Raw genomic sequence first — 19,562 nt, forward strand, 5'->3', positions numbered from 1 at the left:
CATTGTACCAGCAGTTGCTCAGACTCTAATCAGAGTCTGATTTACCCTCAATAAAGTTTTGTACGCATCAGATTGGAATCATGAAGTTGCTTGTTATTTATGAACCAAGGGAATTTCTACTTAGGTTTCATAAAAGTCTAATGACCCTGTACAGGTACAGTCCTTTGTGTATTGGTTTCCTGCTGCTGCTGTAACAAGTGACCACAAATGTGTACCTTAAGACAACACAAATTTATTATCTTACGGTTTGGGAGGTCAGAAGTCCACAGTAGGTCTTGCTGGGCTTAAATTAAGGTGTCAGCAGAGCTGCAAGCCTTCTAGAGGCTCTACAGGACAATCTGTTCCCTTGCCTTTTCTAGCTTCTAGAAGCCAGCTGCATTCCCTGGCTCATAGTTCCTTCCTCTTTCTTTACGTCCAGCAGTGTCCGTTTTTTAATCTCTTATTCTGAATGTGACTCTATCTCCTGCTGCCTTCTTTTATTTATAAGGAGGTTTGTAATTATATCGGGCTCACCTGAATAATCCAGGATAATCTTTCCAGTTCAAGATCTTCAATTTAATCACATCTGCAAAAGTCCCTTTTGCCATGTAGGATGACATATTCACAGGTTCTGGGTATTGGGAAGTAGACATCTTTGTGGGGGCCATTAGTTATTAGTCTGCTTACCACACTTGGTAATGGTAGAATCCTACAGTAGAATTTAACAGAACTTTCAAGAGTAGTGGTCACTTTTCTGTTCTCATCTTACTAAACCTTCAGCAGCATTCAATAATCATCCACTTCCTGGTTTTTGATTTTTTTTTTAGCTTCTATGAAACTACACTCCTGGGTCTTTTTTTTTTTTTTTGAGATGGAGTCTCGCTCTGTCACCCAGGCTGGAGTGCAATGGTGCGATCTCAGCTTACTGCAACCTCTGCCTCCCAGGTTCAAGCGATTCTCCTGCCTCAGCCTCCTGAGTAGCTGGGACTACAGGCATACGCCACCACGCCCAGCTAATTTTTGTATTTTTAGTAGAGACGGGGTTTTGCCATGTTGGCCAGGATGGTCTTGATCTCCTGACCTCGTGATCCACCCGCCTCGGCCTCCCGAAGTGCTGGGATTACAGATGTGAGCCACCGTGCCCGGCAGGGTCTTTTTATACCTTACTGACTCTTGTATTTGCCAGTTCCTCCTTTTTTTTCTTGACTTCAGATCTGGGCTGCACTTTCTAGCTCTGTTGTCTAAAGAAAAATATCTGCTGTTACTCAAGATCTTCTGATAGGTTCTACATCGTTGTCTATATGTTGTCTACCTGGTCTGCCTCTGAGCACCAGAGTTTGACAGCATAGTTGAGTGCTCCATCTTAACCTTTCATAAGACTCAGACTTACCTATCGTAAGTCTTGATTTTTTTAATCAAACCTGTTTCTCCCTCAACCTTTCCCCATTCCACTAACTGGTACTAACTTATACTTACTTGTTCAAACTAAAAGACATGGAAATCCTTGACTGTGTTCTCTCTCATGCCCATGTCTATATGCAAGTCCTATGGGCTCTTCGAAGCTGTGCTTTGCCTCTTCTCCATTGTTACCACCCTAGGCAGGCTACCTTTATTTCTCAGTTCCTTCATAACTGCTCCCTCTTGCCCCTACTCATTCGTCTGGCTCTTATCCCATCCATACTCCATACAGTAGGAAAGGTAATTGCTTTAGGATTTGAAGAGATGAGGTGATTTCCTTGTTAAGATCTGTAATGGCTTCCCATTATATGAAATTCTTATGATTAGTTGGCTCTTGATACCTTTTGTGACTTTTTCATATTTCCCTTCCTTGCCCTGCTCTAGCCACAGTGGCCTCATTTCTGTCTCAAGTCCTTTTCACTTGATATTTCTGCTACTTGGTTCACTCTTACCTAAATGTTTGCTTGGCTGGATCCTTTCTTTGCATTCAGTTCTCCAGCTGGTCTGTATTCCATCTCTTGTCACTTCTTACTGAGTCCTATTTTATTCATACTTGTTAACGCTATTTGAAATTTTGTTGCATGTTTTTCAGCTTCATTGATAGTCTCCCTTTACTTGGAAAGGTGACTGGTATGTTGTGAGTGCTCGATAGTTGTTGAAACAAGTCCCTCACCAAATCTTTTTAATCTCTCCCAGTAATCCATGTCAGACCAGGAAGACTGTTTTCCAGTTATCTCATATGTAGCAGGCCATCCTCCACTGAAGAGTGAGACATGGCAGGCATGGCAGACATGGCAAGACAAAGCTCTTACCTCTCCAGTGAACCCGTGTACAGCTTCAGCCAGTGTGAGACTGAAGTTACCCAGGAAGAATCCAGCTTTCACTTGCCGTCTCATCCCATTCATCCCCTGGAGTCTCCTCTCTAGGTCCTAATTTCCAGTAGGTCATGGTATCCCAAGTTCCCACCTAATATTAGTAATTTACCTTTTTATGAATCAATTACTTCTCTATTTTAGTGTCATCCAGAGTTTTCTTCCAGGAAGCCAGGATTGAGTGTGGTCATTCAATTCTCTTCAGAATATTTTTCATGTCAGTAAAGTTCAACACATTCTTTTTAATGTCTACAAAATAGCATAGATGCACCAAATAGCACATAGATGCACCATAATTTATAACAAATTATAGATTACATTTTTTAGTAGTTGCTCAAATTCCATGGAAGTATTTAGCTGCCTTTTCTTTGAGACCAAGGTTGGGGAAAAATGGATGCAATTTTTCAGAAGGGAGAAACAACAAGATGCATTGAAAAAGCAGACCAATGGAAAATATTTCTCAACTAGCTACCTTGCTTTTGCTTTACACCTAGGGGATTAACAACTTAAAAAGCGGTTCTTATTAGGTTACTATATGTTACTGTGCATGTCTGTCTGCTACACTGGGGGGTTACCCATGAAAACATTGTTAAAGCAAGAACATTCTCAGATAAGAGGGGGCCTAGCTTTTCTTTGGTTATCTATTTAATATAGAAATGCTTAATTGCAAGTGTGCTATAGTGTCGTTTAGACTGAGGTGACTAGATCAGTAGAGTTCTTGGAGGCATCTAACAAATTTACCTTTGGAAACAAGGCCCAAGTATGCGTCTAAATGATAGCTAATGAACAATAATAATACTTTATAGATTGAATCACTTTAATGAGAGAATAGAACATGGTCAAGTGGAAGGTAACTGATTTTAGTTTAAGGACGAGTATGGAAATGATATAAGTGCCTTATGTTAGGTTTTAATGTTAACACGTGTGTCACTTTTTAATCTCTCCCAGTAATCCAATGAGATAGGTAATTGTCTCCGTTGCATATATGGAAAACCTGAATTTCAGAGAGGTTTAATGGTTTGTCTAATAAGTTTAGCTTCCAAGAGATAGTAGGGAATAGTGTGTAGTCTAAGGTTATATATTGTTATATGATTATATATTGCCAGGTTTTAAGCAATCGTCTAGCACTTACAGGCAAATCTCTCTTAGCCTCAGTTTATCTGTACAGGGAGAAAAGAGTTCTCACAGGTTTTTTTCAGGAAAAATCTCATAAATATGAAATACCAAATACTTTATGGAAAGGACTTAATTCACAGGAAGCACTTAATATTAGCGAGTATTATATATTGTATCAGTGATTCCCAAGCTTTAGGATTCTGTGGCCAATAGACTTCAAAATGGGGGAGAGGAGATGGAATGGTCGGCTTCTAGCCAACTGAGGCTATTAAAAAAGAAAAAATAATTATCTAACACCACGATCTTTATAAAACGACATTTTAAAATTCAAATTGGTAGTGAACAACGTAGTCTCAGAATGAAGGAGTGTTCTTTAAATTGAATAAATTTAGCTTCATAAAACACTCAGTATAATTCTTATTTTTTTTTATTTTACCATGAACTAGGAATTGGATGTTCTATTAGTCTCCCTCCAGTTCTAAAATATTTTGACTCTAATATTCACAGTTTTTCATAGTCCTCCCTGCTCCTACACTTTTCTCCATCTGACCTAGAAATGCTGGCTGACAGTTTGTAGTCTAAGTGGTTATTTACCTAATGAACTTGTGAATAATTGCTCTTAGAAATCATAGGAGTAGAGACTATATCAAATGAAATTTGACTGGATAAAACAGTAGGCAGTATAAGAAAAGTAGCAAAGACAGCAATATACACTCATTCATCTAACAAATATTTGTAGTCTACTAATTGCCAACTACTGTACTAGATCCTACATATGATGAACCAAACACAAATGATCTATGCCCTTTGGAACTTAAAATTTGTTTTACTCCTATCTCCCAGGACTGGTAGGTTCTTAGAAGCTTCAAGATAAATATTACGTATTCCTAGAGCTTTAATTTTAATTAAAGGAGGAGTGAGGGTGGGAGGATAATTAGGTAATTTATTTGGCAGTTTAAAATTTCCATTGAAAAACATCAATGAATAGGAATAGCATGCAAAATTTACATGGCTTAAAAAATACAACATGTAATACTTTAAAAGCAATTTTACTCTTGTAAGAGTCAGTTTGGGCTATGGCTCCAGATTGGCATGCATAGTTTATTTTCCTCTGCTTCTCGTTTGTGGTTCTTTACGTTTAGTTTGCATAAACATTGTTTGAAGAAATGTTAAAATTACAGATTCCGGGGTCCTAGATATTCTGATTGAGTAGGGCTGTGAGGAAGCCCAGAACTACTTTAGAAAAAGCTCTTGGGTGATTCCCATGTAGTGGTCTATAGCTCTTTCTTTGAGGGGACTTGCCTTAGGGATACTTCAGAAGTTTCATAAGGCAATAAATTTAAAAGGAATCTTCACAAAATGAAATATAGGAACATTTCTCTGTGAAAGAAACTCATTTTTTGCATACTATCCCTGCTATCTCTCCTAATGTTGCCAAATTAACATACTTTTAAACTGCAGAGATTAATTTGAGATTAATACATTCAACAGGTCCATTTTAGAAAAAGTCCTTGAGAAATTCTTGACTGATACATTGCTAAAACATTGCTTTAAGAGGCTGCCCTAATTCTGATTTTTCAACTAATTTAGGATATCACAATTTAAAAACAAACAAACAAACATTTATGTAATGAATGGTATGGAATCTGGTTTGGAGTTGTGTTTACTTCTAAAAATAGAATTTCATGTATTGCCTTTGTATCTTCTAGAGATGTGAATGATCTCCAGCCAGAGACCACCAGTAACACACCTACAAGTGGACAAAGTTGTGTTTATTGACATTGTAACAAGGGAGAATGCTTGCCATGGGCACCTAATGTGAGGTGTCTCAGTAAGAGGATGTTAGAAACAACATAGGATTTGGGCCTGTCGTAGGTGATTTGGGGAAAGTTCAAGGAAGGATCTGGACTGGATGATGGTAGGAACTGGTGATAATAGTGCATCTTAATTCTTATCTAAAACATAGGAATGGAGTGAAGCTAGAACTGATTGGTAAAGAAGTCATAATAGCTAGGATAGGGGCTGTTTGAACAATATTCATGGTTTTCTATTATCAGACATGATTATGATTATGTTTTTGTTGATTCATTGTGGTCACAATGGCCTTGGCTGATGCTGTGCTGTGAAATTGTATACGTTTAACCAGGGAAAACCATGGTCCAGTTGTGAGTTTCAGGCCAGCTCCAGGCTTTCAGGGCCTGCTTTTCTCTTTTTCAAGGTTAATATAAAAAAGAAAGGTGCTATAGTATGTATGAGTAAGATCTACACACATCCGAAACATTCAACAGTGGCTGTGTGTGGACAAGGCTGAAAGCTCAATGTAGAGGAGTATACAAATATTACTATTCCTATTTAAAACAGCTCAGTAATTACTGTGTGAACTTGACAATAACATTAACAGCTTCCATTTTTTAAGCATCTACTGTATGCCATGTTATGTACTAGGTGCCTTGCATACATTCAACAGCTTTGCAAGGTGAACATATTTTGATCATCTCTACTTTACAGGTAAGTAGACAGACTATTATTTCCAGAACTGCCAAGTTACATTTATTAAATGAAAGAGCTGGTATATTAATGGGTTCAGCTCATTTTGAGCCCACTGTATTTCCACTATACCAGGATGCCTTTCTATTCAGAACTTTGATGTCTAAAGTTACAGCAATGGAGATAAAATACATTATTGGCAGGATTGTTCAGAGACTCCAATGCTATCATACATCTATATATGATGTATGAAAGCACCTAGCACAATAACTGGCTCATGGTAGACAAATCATAACTAACTGTACTGTTTTCATAGCAGAGGTGCCTCTAAACGTGAGTACAGATAAGTTAACTATACTGAGATTGTGGAGTGACTCGACGATTTTAACCTCTTGGTCACAGAGAAATCAGGCTGAAGCATTTTACCTTTATAGAATCATAGTATTTTGAAGAACCAAGAAATTGTCAAGGTCTTCTTTACAGATGAGAAAAATGAAGCTCAGAAAAGCAGTTAATTTGCCCAGGGTCACACATTTAATTATTGCCCGAGCTTGGCTAAGAAACCAGGTCTTCTGACTCCTAAGCCCTTGCCTTCTTCAGGCCACATAGCTGCTTCTTTTCATGATGTGTAGATTAGAAAAGTCAGTGTGCCCCGGGGCCCTTGATTGCACCTTGGTTTCCCTAACAAGGATATGGGATCCCTGCTGACATTTCAGATCTTTAAGTTGCAGAGCTCTGCACTTGGATCTTCTTCCTTCTTGTTATATAATCTTACAGTTAAAAGTTTCTAGGAATATTTTTATTACGTGCAATTGGCAACTTCAGTATGTTTTAAAGGGTGTTGGTAGCATTATTTCCGGGAGCTACTTAGCGCTCCGGTTCGGTACCTCGTGGAGAAGACGGGGAAGGGGAGCAGCGAGATTTCCTTGCGGAGCAATAGGCCTAGGGTACAGACCTCGTGGCCCGGGCCCGCGACTCCGCCCCGGGAGCGGGCAGGGGCGGGGCGAGCGCTCCAGCTGGCGGGAAGGAGGAAGGGCCGGGTGCGGCGCAGAGGCGGGCGCCTACCAGCCGGCAGCTCCGGAGCTGCCCGCGCCATGTCCGCGTACAATCGGGGCACCGAGCTCGGTAAGGGGCCCGCGGGGCTCCCCATTCCCTCTCCCTCGCGTTCAGCGCCGCCGGGACTAGCGCGGGGCCTGCTGCCGCCCAGTGCCCTGGCTGTGGGTCCCCGAGGGGTTTTCGCTGGGGCGGGAAGCAGTGGCGTCTGGTCAGCCCTCACCCCAAGTAAAGGCCGAACCCGGCACGTTCGCGCCGCTCGTCTTTGCACCTAAGCTTTTACTCTTGTGTGCGGAAGGAGTAGGAAAGGGTTAGATTATTATCTTCCTGCCTTTTCGTTCACTCTAGCTCGCTGGTTGGAAAACCCAACAACCCAAAAAACAAAACCCAAAACAAACAACCCCCAAGCAGGTAAAACCAGATAAAAACCTTCTTTCTCCTCCTTTTAATAGAATACTTGTGTAATTTAATGCAGTATTTCCGTAGATAATTTTAACCGTAACCTTGAAGTGGCCGTGCTCGTGGAAAAGTTGTCAGCCGTCTGTGCTCAAAATGTAACACTGCAGATTCATGGGATTTTAGAGTTACAAAGATTTGTTAAAGTACCTGTGTTGTTTCCCAGTTTTCACCTTTTTTTATATTGTTCAAATACTGGCAAGAAACCTTAGTTCAGATTTCTTAACATGTGAAAAATTTATAATTCAAACAGCAAAACCATGATCAAGAGAAGGTTTAAGCGTCTCGTTTAAGTATTATAGCTTGGATATCTGTGTATCCAGGATCTTTAACTTCTTACCTGTGTGACTTCGGACAAATTAATAACTTTGCGCTTAAGTTTCTTCATCTGTAAAATGGTTATTGTAGTGGTAGTTACCTTATAAGGCCGTTAGGAGATTAAATAGGATACATGTAAAGTAGTTTGGTATATTGTGGACACCTAGTAAGTCTTCAGTATAGATAGTATGAGTATATGGAGTTATGGTTTTAGGGGCTAATTTTGAGAAAATTGGCTGTAAATTATATGTAACACATATAGGTAGGTCCTTTTCGCCCTCCTTAAAAGTGACTGGTACTTAAACAGTCTGCACTTCCAAGAGGTGTTCTGGATTTTTTGTCGAATGGTAAGAGAGTAAATCTATCATTTTAAAGACAGTTGATTTACTAACCTGGTTGATTTTGTTTTAGTCACTGTCCTCTAGCTGATTATGTTTTAAACTCTAGTCCTATCTCTGGAACGTGGTCTTTAGTAATAACGGCATTATTTCTTAGATTGGAATATCCTTGAAGGTGGTGGATATGGGGCAAGTTTGGGGTGGTGTCTTACCTGGGTATTCCCAGGAATATGACCATGTGACTATGCATACATCAAGGATGTGCCCTAAATTTCCCAAAACTTAGACGTTTTAAATTTTTCTTTCAAAAAACATAATTGAACCATTTTTAAATTTATTTATTTGCAGTAATTAGAATCAATCACTTCCATTAATTTGTTGAAAAGTAAAAGTATAGACATAAATAATTGCCAGGTAGAACAATAGTAAATGTGGTTTTTATGCAGCTATCGAAATGATCATAGCTTCGTATTTATTATCTTATTTGTTAAAATCAGATTTTTTTCCTTCACGGGTATTAATCCTTAATCCAAACAGGTTTAAACTGAAATGCTAAAATAAGTTGTTTGAATTAGGTACTAGGGAAAAAAATCTTTCAGTATTAATTTATGCAGTATATTAACTGATGATTTTTAAAATAGTTTTCTAGTTGAAAGTCTTTTTAATAAACATCGTAACTAATTTCTAAAATAAATTAACATTTTTGCTTCCCTTTTCTTATTACAAAAGGAATTCATGGTTATTGTAAAAATTCTAGAAAATACAGTTAGCACAAAAATGTTGTAGTATTATTACTAGTCCAATCACTGTTATTTATGATTTGGTGTATGTACTTCTAGTTCATAGACTTAAAAAAACATTGAGTTCCTTTGAGACTAAACCTGACCCTCATGATTAAAAAGTCTTTAAGGAAAACATTGGCATTTGGATGTATGAAAGATGTTTTCCAAATAGGGAATGTACCCTCTAGCTTTCATATTAGAGGATGGGGCCCAGCATTCTGAGTTTTAACAAATCCTGTGGGTAGTACTGAAGCATACCCAAGTTTGAGAACCAATGGCTTAATGATCTCCAAGGTACTATCAAGTTTTGTACCTAGACTATTATGCCCTATATAGTCTATTAAAATGTACAGATATTCTTCTATTTTATTAGATGCCACTTAACTATTGCCTAAAATGCAGGTGTCACGTGGGTAGTGATCTTTCTTTTGTTCACTGATGTGTCCCAAGTACCTAGAATAGTGTTTGGTACACAGAAGGCCCTCAAAAATGTCTTGAGGCATGGTGGCTCATGCCTATAGTCCTGGCACTTTGGGAGGCTCAAGGCAGCCGGATCACTTGAGATCAGAAGTTGGAGACCAGCCTGGCCAACATGGCGAAACCCCATCTCTACTGAAAATACAAAAATTAGCTGGGCATAGTGGCGCATGCCTGTAGTCCCAGCTACTTGGGAAGCTGAGGTACGAGAATCGCTTGAACCCAGAGAGTGGAGGTTGCAGTGAGCTGGAATTGTGCCACTGCACTCCATTGGGCAACAGACTGGAGACAGACTGTGTCTCAAAAAAGATTAAAAAAAAAAAAAAAAAGAAAGAAAAAGTCTGTTGAATGAAGGAATGAATTGAGAGCTGCTTCTTACTTGGGGGAACTGGGGAATCTACCTGGTCCCCGTGTGTGGTTGCATGGACAGATGCTGTGAAGCTTGGCACCTTCTTCCTCTTTGTAAGTATTATTAAGATTCAGTTTTGTTACATCTGTCTTCAGAGATATCTCAAGAAGCCTATAAAAGATGTAGACAGTGTAACTTCCTTGCAAATGTTATCTTTGGAGGCGTCTGGAGAATGGGGGTGTTATTAGATGACTTCTAAGGATCTCCCTGCTCTGTCTCTGTGTGTCTGAAAACTCTTCTGTTCAAAAAGCAACATTTCAAAGATATCTGAAAAATAACCATGATGGGATTTTGTATTTTTTTTTGAGACAGAGTCTCCCTCTGTTGCCCAGGCTGGAGTGCGGTGCTGTGATCTTGGCTCACTGCAACCTCCGTCTCCCAGGTTCAAGCAATCCTCCTGCCTCAGCCTCCCGAGTAGCTGAGATTACAGGTGCTTGCCACCAAGCCCGGCTAATACTTTTATATTTTTAGTAGAGACGGGTTTTTGCCATGTTGGCCAGGCTGGTGGGATTTTTTTATTTTAAGGAGCACATTTATTTAGGTAGTTATTGAGTACCAATCTGTACTGGGTAGTATTACCCTAGGCTGGGGGTACAAGATAATCAGGGATGGTCACTGCCTTCACAGAGCTATTAATCGGTCTGGTTCAGGACCTGGACATAAAGCTAGAGCTACAATTAAATGCAAGTGTGATGTGCAATTATTTTTCATTTATTTTTGTCTAAAATTAGATAGATGTACCTAGACTGTGCTTTAAATGGGTTGTGAAAACAGAATGTCCTGGTCCTTTTGCGTTATAATTTTTAATTTCCTTTTAAAAGAACCTATGAATTAGGGATTTAGGGAGCTCATTTTTGGCATTCCTGCTGAAGTATAACTTGGGTACAGAATGTTTCTGATTTGGGTGATGGTGATTTTCCACTGCAAAGTTAACGTTTAATTTTGGGAATGGATATTTATTTATTTATTTGTTTATTTATTGTTTCAATAGAGACCATGTATCAGTATGTTGACCAGACTGGTCTCAAACTCCTAGCCTCAAGTGATACTCCAGCCTCTGCCTCCCAAAGTGCTAGGATTATAGGCATGAGCCACCGTGCATGGCCTAGAATGGCATCTTAAACCTCAACAGTAGGCAAAGGCTATCTGTTTGCATAATAATTCTTCACCTTATTTGATACCTACTGTGTGCAGACACTGTGCTTAGGTGCTGGGTATAATGATAGTGTCAACACAGAGCTCTAGCTACTTGTAAGGCACTATGCTGAATGCTTGAAATTCTCATTTAGTCCACAATGGCCCTGTGAGGGGATAGCATGATCCATGTTTACACACGAGCAAACTGAGGTACAGGGAGTTTTAAGTAACTTGCCGAAAACCAGTTAGGTATAGCTAATGTGGCAGAGCCAGAATTCAAGCCCAGGTGATCTGGTGCTAATAATGCTACATGCTTAAACAACCACACTGTATCGACTGGTGCTAACTGGGAGCACTACACCCTGATGTCAGAAGAGTCAAATAGATAACTGGTGAATACTGTTGATGTTACTCTTTTAGGTTTGATTTGTCTGTTTAAAACATAAAGTTTACTGTTTTATTGCCATAATCCACATCTTAACCATTGCAGTTTGTTTCAGAGAAGATGCAATTTATCCTGAGGGAGAATGGAAAAGTCCAAACTTTGGTAGATTATGAGAGTAGGGTTCGATGTTAGTGAAGTTTTCAAGGATGGCATGTCAAAACCAGACTTCCTCAGGAACTGCTTCATGTGGATATACTGATGAGCCTCAGAGCATCATGTGATGGTGACCAGGGAGTGACCTCAAGGTGAACAGAGTGGGGCTTTTCTTTGTGTGTGTGTTTGTTTTCGTCTCTTGCAGTTTTGTAAAACGTTACCTTTCATGCTCCAGTCTTTGGGCTGGCCTTAGCTTCTAGGTTTAAAAAACAATACTGTTTCTTTTTTTTTTTTTTTTTTTTTTTGAGACAGAGTCTCACTCTGTCACCCAGGCTGGAGTGCAGTGGCGCCATCTCGGCTCACTGCAACCTCCGCCTCCCGGGTTCAAGTGAGCCTCCAGTCTCAGCCTTCTGAGTAGCTGGGATTACAGGCATGCGCCACCATGCCCAGCTAGTTTTTGTATTTTTAGTAGAGATGGGGTTTCACTGTGTTGGCCAGGCTGGTCTTGAACTCTTGACCTCAGGTGATCCACCTGCCTCGGCCTCCCAAAGTACTGGGATTACAGGCATGAGCCGTCGCACCTGGCACAATCCTGTTTCTTGATGTATTCTTTTAAAAAATGTTTAAAATAAGAGATGGGGTCTTGCTGTGTTGCCTAGGCTGGTCTTGAACTCCTGGGCTCAAGCAGTTCTCCCTCTGTGGCCTCCCAAGTGGCTGGGACTATAGGCTGTAGTCACTGTGCCAGGCTCTTGTTCTTTAGGTTAAAAAAAATTAAGTAGAAATAGTGAAGTATTTGATAATTTTGTTAATTTAGAGTGACTTTTTTGTCCCGAATTTCTACATCTGGAGTTTCTCTTAGTAGTTTCCTGAAAAATAGAACTGGAATCTCTTTAGCTGTAAACAAGATAAACAGTTTAAGGAATCTATGGGTTACAAGTGAGAAGTGACCTATTACACCTTACAAAGTCCTCATATTTCTTTTATTGAGATAGAGGCCTTTAAATTTTGCCTTTAAGTTAAAAAAGTCAATTCCTAGTGAAAAAACAAAAACAAAAAACTAAAACATAAGGCAGTGTATTCTTCATTAGGTGGCATATGAAAATTTGACTCTAGCTCTTAGCTCAGGTGGTAAGAGAATTAAAAAATTTTTAGATTTCTGCAGGGAATTTCCCAACTGGAGTTAACTTGAGGTTTCTTTAAACAATAAAATTGATTTGCGTAATTTTAAGTTAATGTGGGTTTTATGTCTGAATCTAATTTTTTTCTCTTTAATATTTAATACTTAACATACATATGTTACTTTAGATTTCATAGAGTGCTTTTCTAACATAATCTCTTTTAATTCTCCCAGGAATCCATTGTGCTAGGCATTATCATTCTCATTTCATGGATGAGAAAACTAAGGCTCAGAAAACACAAGTAACTTGCTTATTATACCTCAGAGCTAGTAAGAGTTGAGGTCAAGACTCAAATGCAGAACTTCTGATTACAAGTTTTTTACCCTTTGCTTTACACCAACGGTCCCGGACCTTTTTGGCACCAGGGACTGAACTGGTTTTGTGGAGGACAGTTTTTCCACAGACTGGGGTAGGGGTGGGTGTTTCAACAAGGTATTTCTGGCTTATCTTATAATTTCCCTTTCCCAGCACCAAAGTCAGCCAGTTCTCCAGGGAGCATTTTTTTCAGTGGATAACGATACTGAGAAGCCAAGATCTGAGCACTAGGTATGCTCATTGTGATGGGTGACTCTGTTCCCAAGGCCCTCAGCTGGCAGAGCTGAAAAATATATGTACTGTATATACACACACTTCTAGATTCATCTACCTATCATCTCTCTGTATCTACATAGTGAAAACCATGATTTCACACTAATACCACCAGTTCTGGTCCAACACCACAGGATTTATCCCAGTGTTCTCCCTTTCCATATTTGAAACACTCCACATGCTTCCCCTGGCCCCAGCAGACGTTCTTCTCACTGTTCTCAGGCTCTGACCCCTGAGCTGGGCCTCCCTCCTGTGAGGCTGCCTTCCTCATCCCGCTGGTGCTTGGTCCCCCACAGCAGGCTGCTGCCTACACAAATCTCCCTGTTACCTTAGTGTGGGGCTGTGGAGCTCTGTGCCCGGCCGCCTCTCCTCCCTCTCCAGGTGGATACCCTCCTTACCCTGCTTGCGCTTCCACTCCCCATGTCTTGCTTCCACTTTGTGCAGATCCCCTCCTTGTTCTGATTGGCCTCTGGGCTACCCCATACTGTTTGGCCCACTGTGGGCCATAGTGGTGCCCCCATTTCAATCTGGCTCAAATAACTATGTTGTTCACCTCCTCTTCAGTGCCCCACCCCAGCGGTTTAGGACAATTGTTTGGGAAGGGGAAGGGGGCCAGAATAATTTGTTTTTTTTAATTTTTAAAATGTAAATATATAAGAATATTTTAAAACCCTTTATGTGGAGTGCCTGCTGTTCCTGGCACTTGTTACTTGCTGCTCATGGTCATGGCAGGGATGCCAAGGTGAGCCTGACTTGGTCTCTGCATTCCCAGAGCTCACAGGCAACTAAGGGAGATGTTTATGTAAATCACCACATAACGGCATGTTAAAACTGACAACAGGAACGTGGTGGGATTGGAAGGATAAAGACGAATTCACAGACGGTCCAGGGAGGGTTTTTTGGAGAAGATGTTTCTGACGGAGTAGTTTCTACAAAGGGACTAGCAAAAGCAGCCTGGCATGTTTCATTAACTATAGGAGCTCAATTTTCAGGTATCTAGTGTAATCTTCTCATTATACTATAATGGCTAAGAGTAATGTTTTCATGAAGAAAGAAAAAAAAATCCTTCATAGCCTATGTATGAAATACATACACTGAGTCAATAATTATGTACATTTTAGATTTTAACTGGGGCATCCTTTTGTGAATGCTAACTACTTTGATTTTACCTTAGAAGTCTTTTACTTTTTGCTTGTAAGCATAAATGATGAGGCTGTCTTTTATTATTGTGATACTGTTTGATAAATAGAAAAACTATAAAGTAATAATTTGGTTTTGTTGTATAATTAAATAATTAAAAGTCCTCTGCGGTGCCTGCTAAGTTAAAAAACATTTTTTTTTAAAAAGCATCTAAGCCCGGTGGATTTTAATTATTAGGAAGGAAGAAAAACTTCAAGCACTTACTTAAAATGGGATGCTTCTGCCAGGAAAGAAAGACTAGTAAATGAGACAGCAGACAGGGCCCTTGAGGATGCGATTTAAACATGTCACCAGAAATTGTTTAAGTGGAGAGCTCTGGCCCTTTTAAAACACTGTCTGTCACTTGAGGATTGGGTCACCTTGAAATGTGTTCATCTTTTGAGTTAAAGGCATAAAAAGGCACTTTGAAATTTTTCAGTTAACTTTGGTGTGTGTTGTGTGTGTGTGTACGAATGTACTTCTCCTCAGCCTGCCTCAGCTGTAACAGTGAGTTCCCTAGAAACCAAAGTGGTTGCAAGGGAAGGATAAATGTTTAATCTTGGCTCCAGCAAACTATACAGATTTTTTAAATGTTGAGACACTCTGGCTGCAACTTCTGGCTGTCTTTGTATAGTCAGGCCTTCCTCCCGCAAAGCAAAGTCTAAGACAAGAGTAGCTGCTGGTAGTTATTTCCTAAAAAGGTGCCACTTAACTGGTGTCTTTGTTCTTTTGGAAGGTGGTTAATGATGCTAAGGTCTTTAAAGTCTGGAAAAATATCCAGATTAACTGCTCTCATAATCCAGATTCAGATAAGGTTTTCAACTGTCCGCCTAATGGACTGCCCCACAGCCTCAGAAAGAAGTGTGTGTGTGTGTGTGTGTGTGTGAGAGAGAGAGAGAGAGAGAGGGAGGAAGGGAGAGAGACAGAAAAGAGATTTCATTCAAATGTCTAAAATTTGACATTGAACTAGGTATCTGGCCTGCTGAAGGTATAGATAGAGACTCCTTATCTGTGATGTAGAGATTCTTGAATAAACATTACCTCTTATGAATATTTCAGATACTCTTTTCTAGGAAAATAATAGAGTCCACATTTATAAGGCTACCTCTTTTTGTTGTTGTTTTTCATGTCATGGAATTTCCTAGCAGAAAGGCATGTTTGGTATCAGTCCAGACCCCTTCTGTTGTGGGTAAGAAAACTGAGACCTAGGGAAGTCAAGCCTGTAGCCACATGGCTGGTTAGAGGTAGTCCTGGAATGGAAATTCAGGCTCTGTCTATGCTGGTTTAGTCTAGCACGTTGTTTTACCTTCTTTTCCACTAGTTTACCATGAGCTTGGCTGGGCTCTGACCCTGCCTTAGAATCACCTAAGATGCTTGTTAAAAAATACAGATTCCTGAGCCCCACAATAACTTTAATTATTTGTATTATGGGAGCTGGGCGTGGTGGCTCACGCCTGTAATCCCAGCACTTTGGGAGGCTGAGGCGGGCGGATCATGAGATGAAGAGATTGAGACCATCCTGGCCAACATGGTGAAAGCGCATCTCTACTAAAAGTATAAAAATTAGCTGGGCGTGGTGGCACATGCCTGTAACAGTTCCAGCTACTCTCGAGGCTGAGGCAGGAGAATTGCTTGAACCCAGGAGGTGAGGTTGCAGTGAGCCGAGATTGCGCCACTACACTCCATCCTGGCAATACATCCGGAGCGAGACTCCGTCTCAAAAAAACCCCCCCCCCCAAAAATACCAAATTATTTGTATTATGGGGAGAAAGCCCATGAGTCTGCATTTTTATAAGATTCCCAGATAGCTCTTATGAATGAATACTGCAGGGGCAGAACCATGCAGTAAGCTGTGGAGTAGACCCAGGTTCAGATTCAGAGAAATCTTTAATTAAGAGCTATTGTTTTTTGATAAATCTTATGTCATTTTTACCTTAATCTTATTATCTTTATATATCATATATTTTACACTGATAAGCAAAGTTTCTGTAAGCAAATATGGGAAGAAATAAGCCTTTTTATTTGATTGAGATAAGTGAAGAAATGTGTTAAAGTGAATGTGAAGGCATGTTGGAAACATCGGGGTGACGTAGTGAAGTAAGTGCATATATCTGAAAAGTGCACTGTGTCTGAAAAGGGACATACTTTATTCAAATGATGCCAGTGGTTAGTGGAAGGATATAATCAGTGTTCTTGATGATTTTGGAAATTGACATAAGGATATCTTCTCTGTGGTCTCAGAGACTGGAGGAGATAGACCCCTAATCCCATTAGCTGAAGATGTGAGATTAACCAGAAAGAGTAATTCCGTTAATTTTCTGGTAGAAAAAAACATATTCATGTTTCCTTGAGATTATGGATTAAGTTTGTATTTTGGACTCAGGGAAGAAAGTAGGTTGTAACAATTCCTATTGTATTTGGTGAAGGAGCTCAAGATTTGTATATTGTGGTATTTTGAGGGAGATTATTTTTTCTTCAGTAAGTAGCAAGAAACTTAAGTGCTTCTAATAATTTTCCAAAGAGGCCAGGCATGGTGGCTCATGCCTGTAATCCCAGCATTTTGGGAATCTGAGGTGGGCAGATCACCTGAGTTCAGGCATTCGAGACCAGCCTGGTCAACATGGTGAAACTTTGTTTCTGCTAAAAATACATAAAAAAATTAACCGGGCTTGGTGGCGAGCACCTGTAATCCCAGCTACTCGGGAGACTGAGGTAGGAGAATCGCTTGAACCCAGGAGGCAGAGGTTGCAGTGAGCCGAGATCACACCATGGCACTCCAGCCTGGGTGACGAGCAAAACTCCATCTCAAATAATAATAATAATAAATAATTTTCCAAGGAATAAACAAGAAATTTATTTTAGTTTTGTGTCTTTATAAGCAGAGTTTTCCTTTTTTAACTTTTGACTTCTTAGGAGGCAATCATTATTATAATCTCAAAGTCATTCATTCAGCATGTGTATGTTGAGTACTGTGAACTCATCACTGTCCATGTCTTTGTGAAAGCTACAAGAGCAATAGAACTTAGGAGCCCTGCCCTTGAGAAGCTTACCTTCATCAAATTTTAAAATATCCCTGGGGAAGTACACTGCCTTATTCTTGTCAAGGAAAGCAAACTGTGGCCATCATCAGGATATGCACTTGCCCTGTTTGAAATGATTAGCCAGTCAACATTGTATTATTAACCTTTAGATAATGATTTAAAAATGCTGTGGGAAATCTCTTTAGCTAGGCAAAGATCTCATATGGATTTTTATTAGTGAAAACATTTCCATAGATCTGTCTCCAGCAAGAAAAAAATCATAATTTCAGTCTGCAGATGAATGCTATATTTGACTGAGTGTTGCATTAAACTACTAACTAATAAAGAGAAATTTTGGGACACAGTGATTAGCATGTAGAGTCTAGAAAATAGGCATTGATGCTGATAATACTGAAGACTGTCTGAAAGAAAAGCATCCTAGAGAAAGTTCAGTTGTTTTGGTGCTTGACAGTAGTTGTTTTTACAGGCCAAGTTGAAATTAGGTATCCTGTGGAAAGAATGTCAGGGAATGTGTACCTGCCCATTTGTGCTTCATTGAATGCATTGTGGTTTATCTGGGAAGGATACAGGATTGGGACCCAGGCACTTTAGTTGTAGATCTGATAGCATCCAACTGTGGAACCTTGCGGCGTGGGGAGGGGCTTCAGTATACTGGCTTGTACTTTCCAAGTCTGTAAAACAGACACACGAGAATGTAGGTTTATCAGTTGTAAGGTTTGTACCACTCTGGTGGGGGATGTTGATAATGGGGGAGGCTATGCATGTGTGGGGCAAAGCTTATGTGGGAAATCTCTGTACCTTCTGTTCAATTTTGCTGTGAGTCTGAAACTGCTCTAAAAAATAGTGGTTTTTGTTTTTGTTTTTAAAAAACAGACACAGATTTCTGAAAACCCTTCTGGTTCCGAACTTCATTGAGTCTTCTGATCATTCCTTAAAATGACCATTTGGTGGAATTGTAGGTCTAGAATGTTCCCTGTGCTTGGAGTTCAGACCTTTTCCTTCCTTCTCTGGCCAGCATAATCTTCTCTGGCTTTCAAGGCTCTGAATTCCAGTGATCAGTTTACATTTTCAGCCCTATCTCTGATGACTAGACACATTATATTTTCTTTTTCTCTAGATGTCTCATGAATGTATACCTTGACTTAAAAATTCTTATGTGAACAGAGCCTTTTATTTTGTATTCATTCCTCTGCATGGCAGAATATTGGTTATTGTCTTCCTTTTTTTTTTTTTTTCATAAAAATATCCTGTGAATTCATCTCTTCCTCTCTTCTATTCCCTAGGCTTGGCTCATTCTGTCACACATCTGAATCACAATGGTGGCTTCATAGCTGGTTTCTTTACCTCTGGGCTTTCTCATCTGCCCCTGGAAAATCCATATTTGGTTAAACTTTTTCTTGTTGTTTTTTCAAATAGAACACATTTATTCATCTCCAATTTGCTTTTCTGATTATTTGGTTCCTTCAGAATGTTCTTTCATTTCATGAAAAGTATGTAATCTTACTTAAACAAATTACTGTATTCTCTGTCTTTAGTTGAAGAAAATAATTGAGTTAGTGAGTAACAGCCAAATAATTCTATCCAGAAATATTTGAATGATGTTAGCCAGGTAAGAATTCTAAAGACTGAAAATAGAGTTGTCTATAAAATTCTATTAAAATTATATATGTGGTTGGGTTAGGTGGCTTATGCCTGTAATCCTAACTCTTTGGGATGCTGCAGTGGGAGGATCGCTTGAGCCCAGGAGTTTGAGATTAGCCTGGGCAATATAGCAGACTCCAACAAAAAGTTTCAAAATTAGCTGGGTGTGGTGGTATGCCGCTATGGTCGCAGCTACCTTGGAAACTGAGGCGGGACAAGGTTACAGTGATGATCATACTGCTGTACTGTAGCCTGGGTGACAGAGCAATACCCTGTTTCTAAAATTAAAATGTATATATATAAAAGTTAAATAATTGAACTCAGTAAATATATTTTTCACCGTAGAGATTACAAATACAATATTCTAGAAATAACTTGGATTTTTGAATTATAGAGATCTGTGTTTCCATCTTAGCCCTGACAAGTATGGTGTGACCTTGAACAAGTAATTTAATATCTGAGCTTCAGCTGTTTCTTTATCTGTAAAATGGACCTAATGGCTACCTGGTAGAGTT

General features: G+C 39.6%; 1 protein-coding gene across 1 annotated transcript in view; it reads left to right on the forward strand.

The window, feature by feature from the left end:
- Positions 1–6,884: 6,884 nt before the first annotated feature.
- The window catches only part of DERA (deoxyribose-phosphate aldolase), a 125,353-nt gene continuing 112,675 nt past the window's right edge, over positions 6,885–19,562 (forward strand). The window contains exon 1 of the mRNA XM_003816530.6: positions 6,885–7,037. Within this exon, the coding sequence (XP_003816578.1) occupies positions 7,007–7,037 (31 nt within the window). The 5' untranslated portion in view covers positions 6,885–7,006. The remainder of the gene's footprint in view (positions 7,038–19,562) is intronic.

The sequence above is a fragment of the Pan paniscus genome, chromosome 10 (assembly GCF_029289425.2).
Source record: "Pan paniscus chromosome 10, NHGRI_mPanPan1-v2.0_pri, whole genome shotgun sequence".
Taxonomy (NCBI): domain Eukaryota; kingdom Metazoa; phylum Chordata; class Mammalia; order Primates; family Hominidae; genus Pan; species Pan paniscus.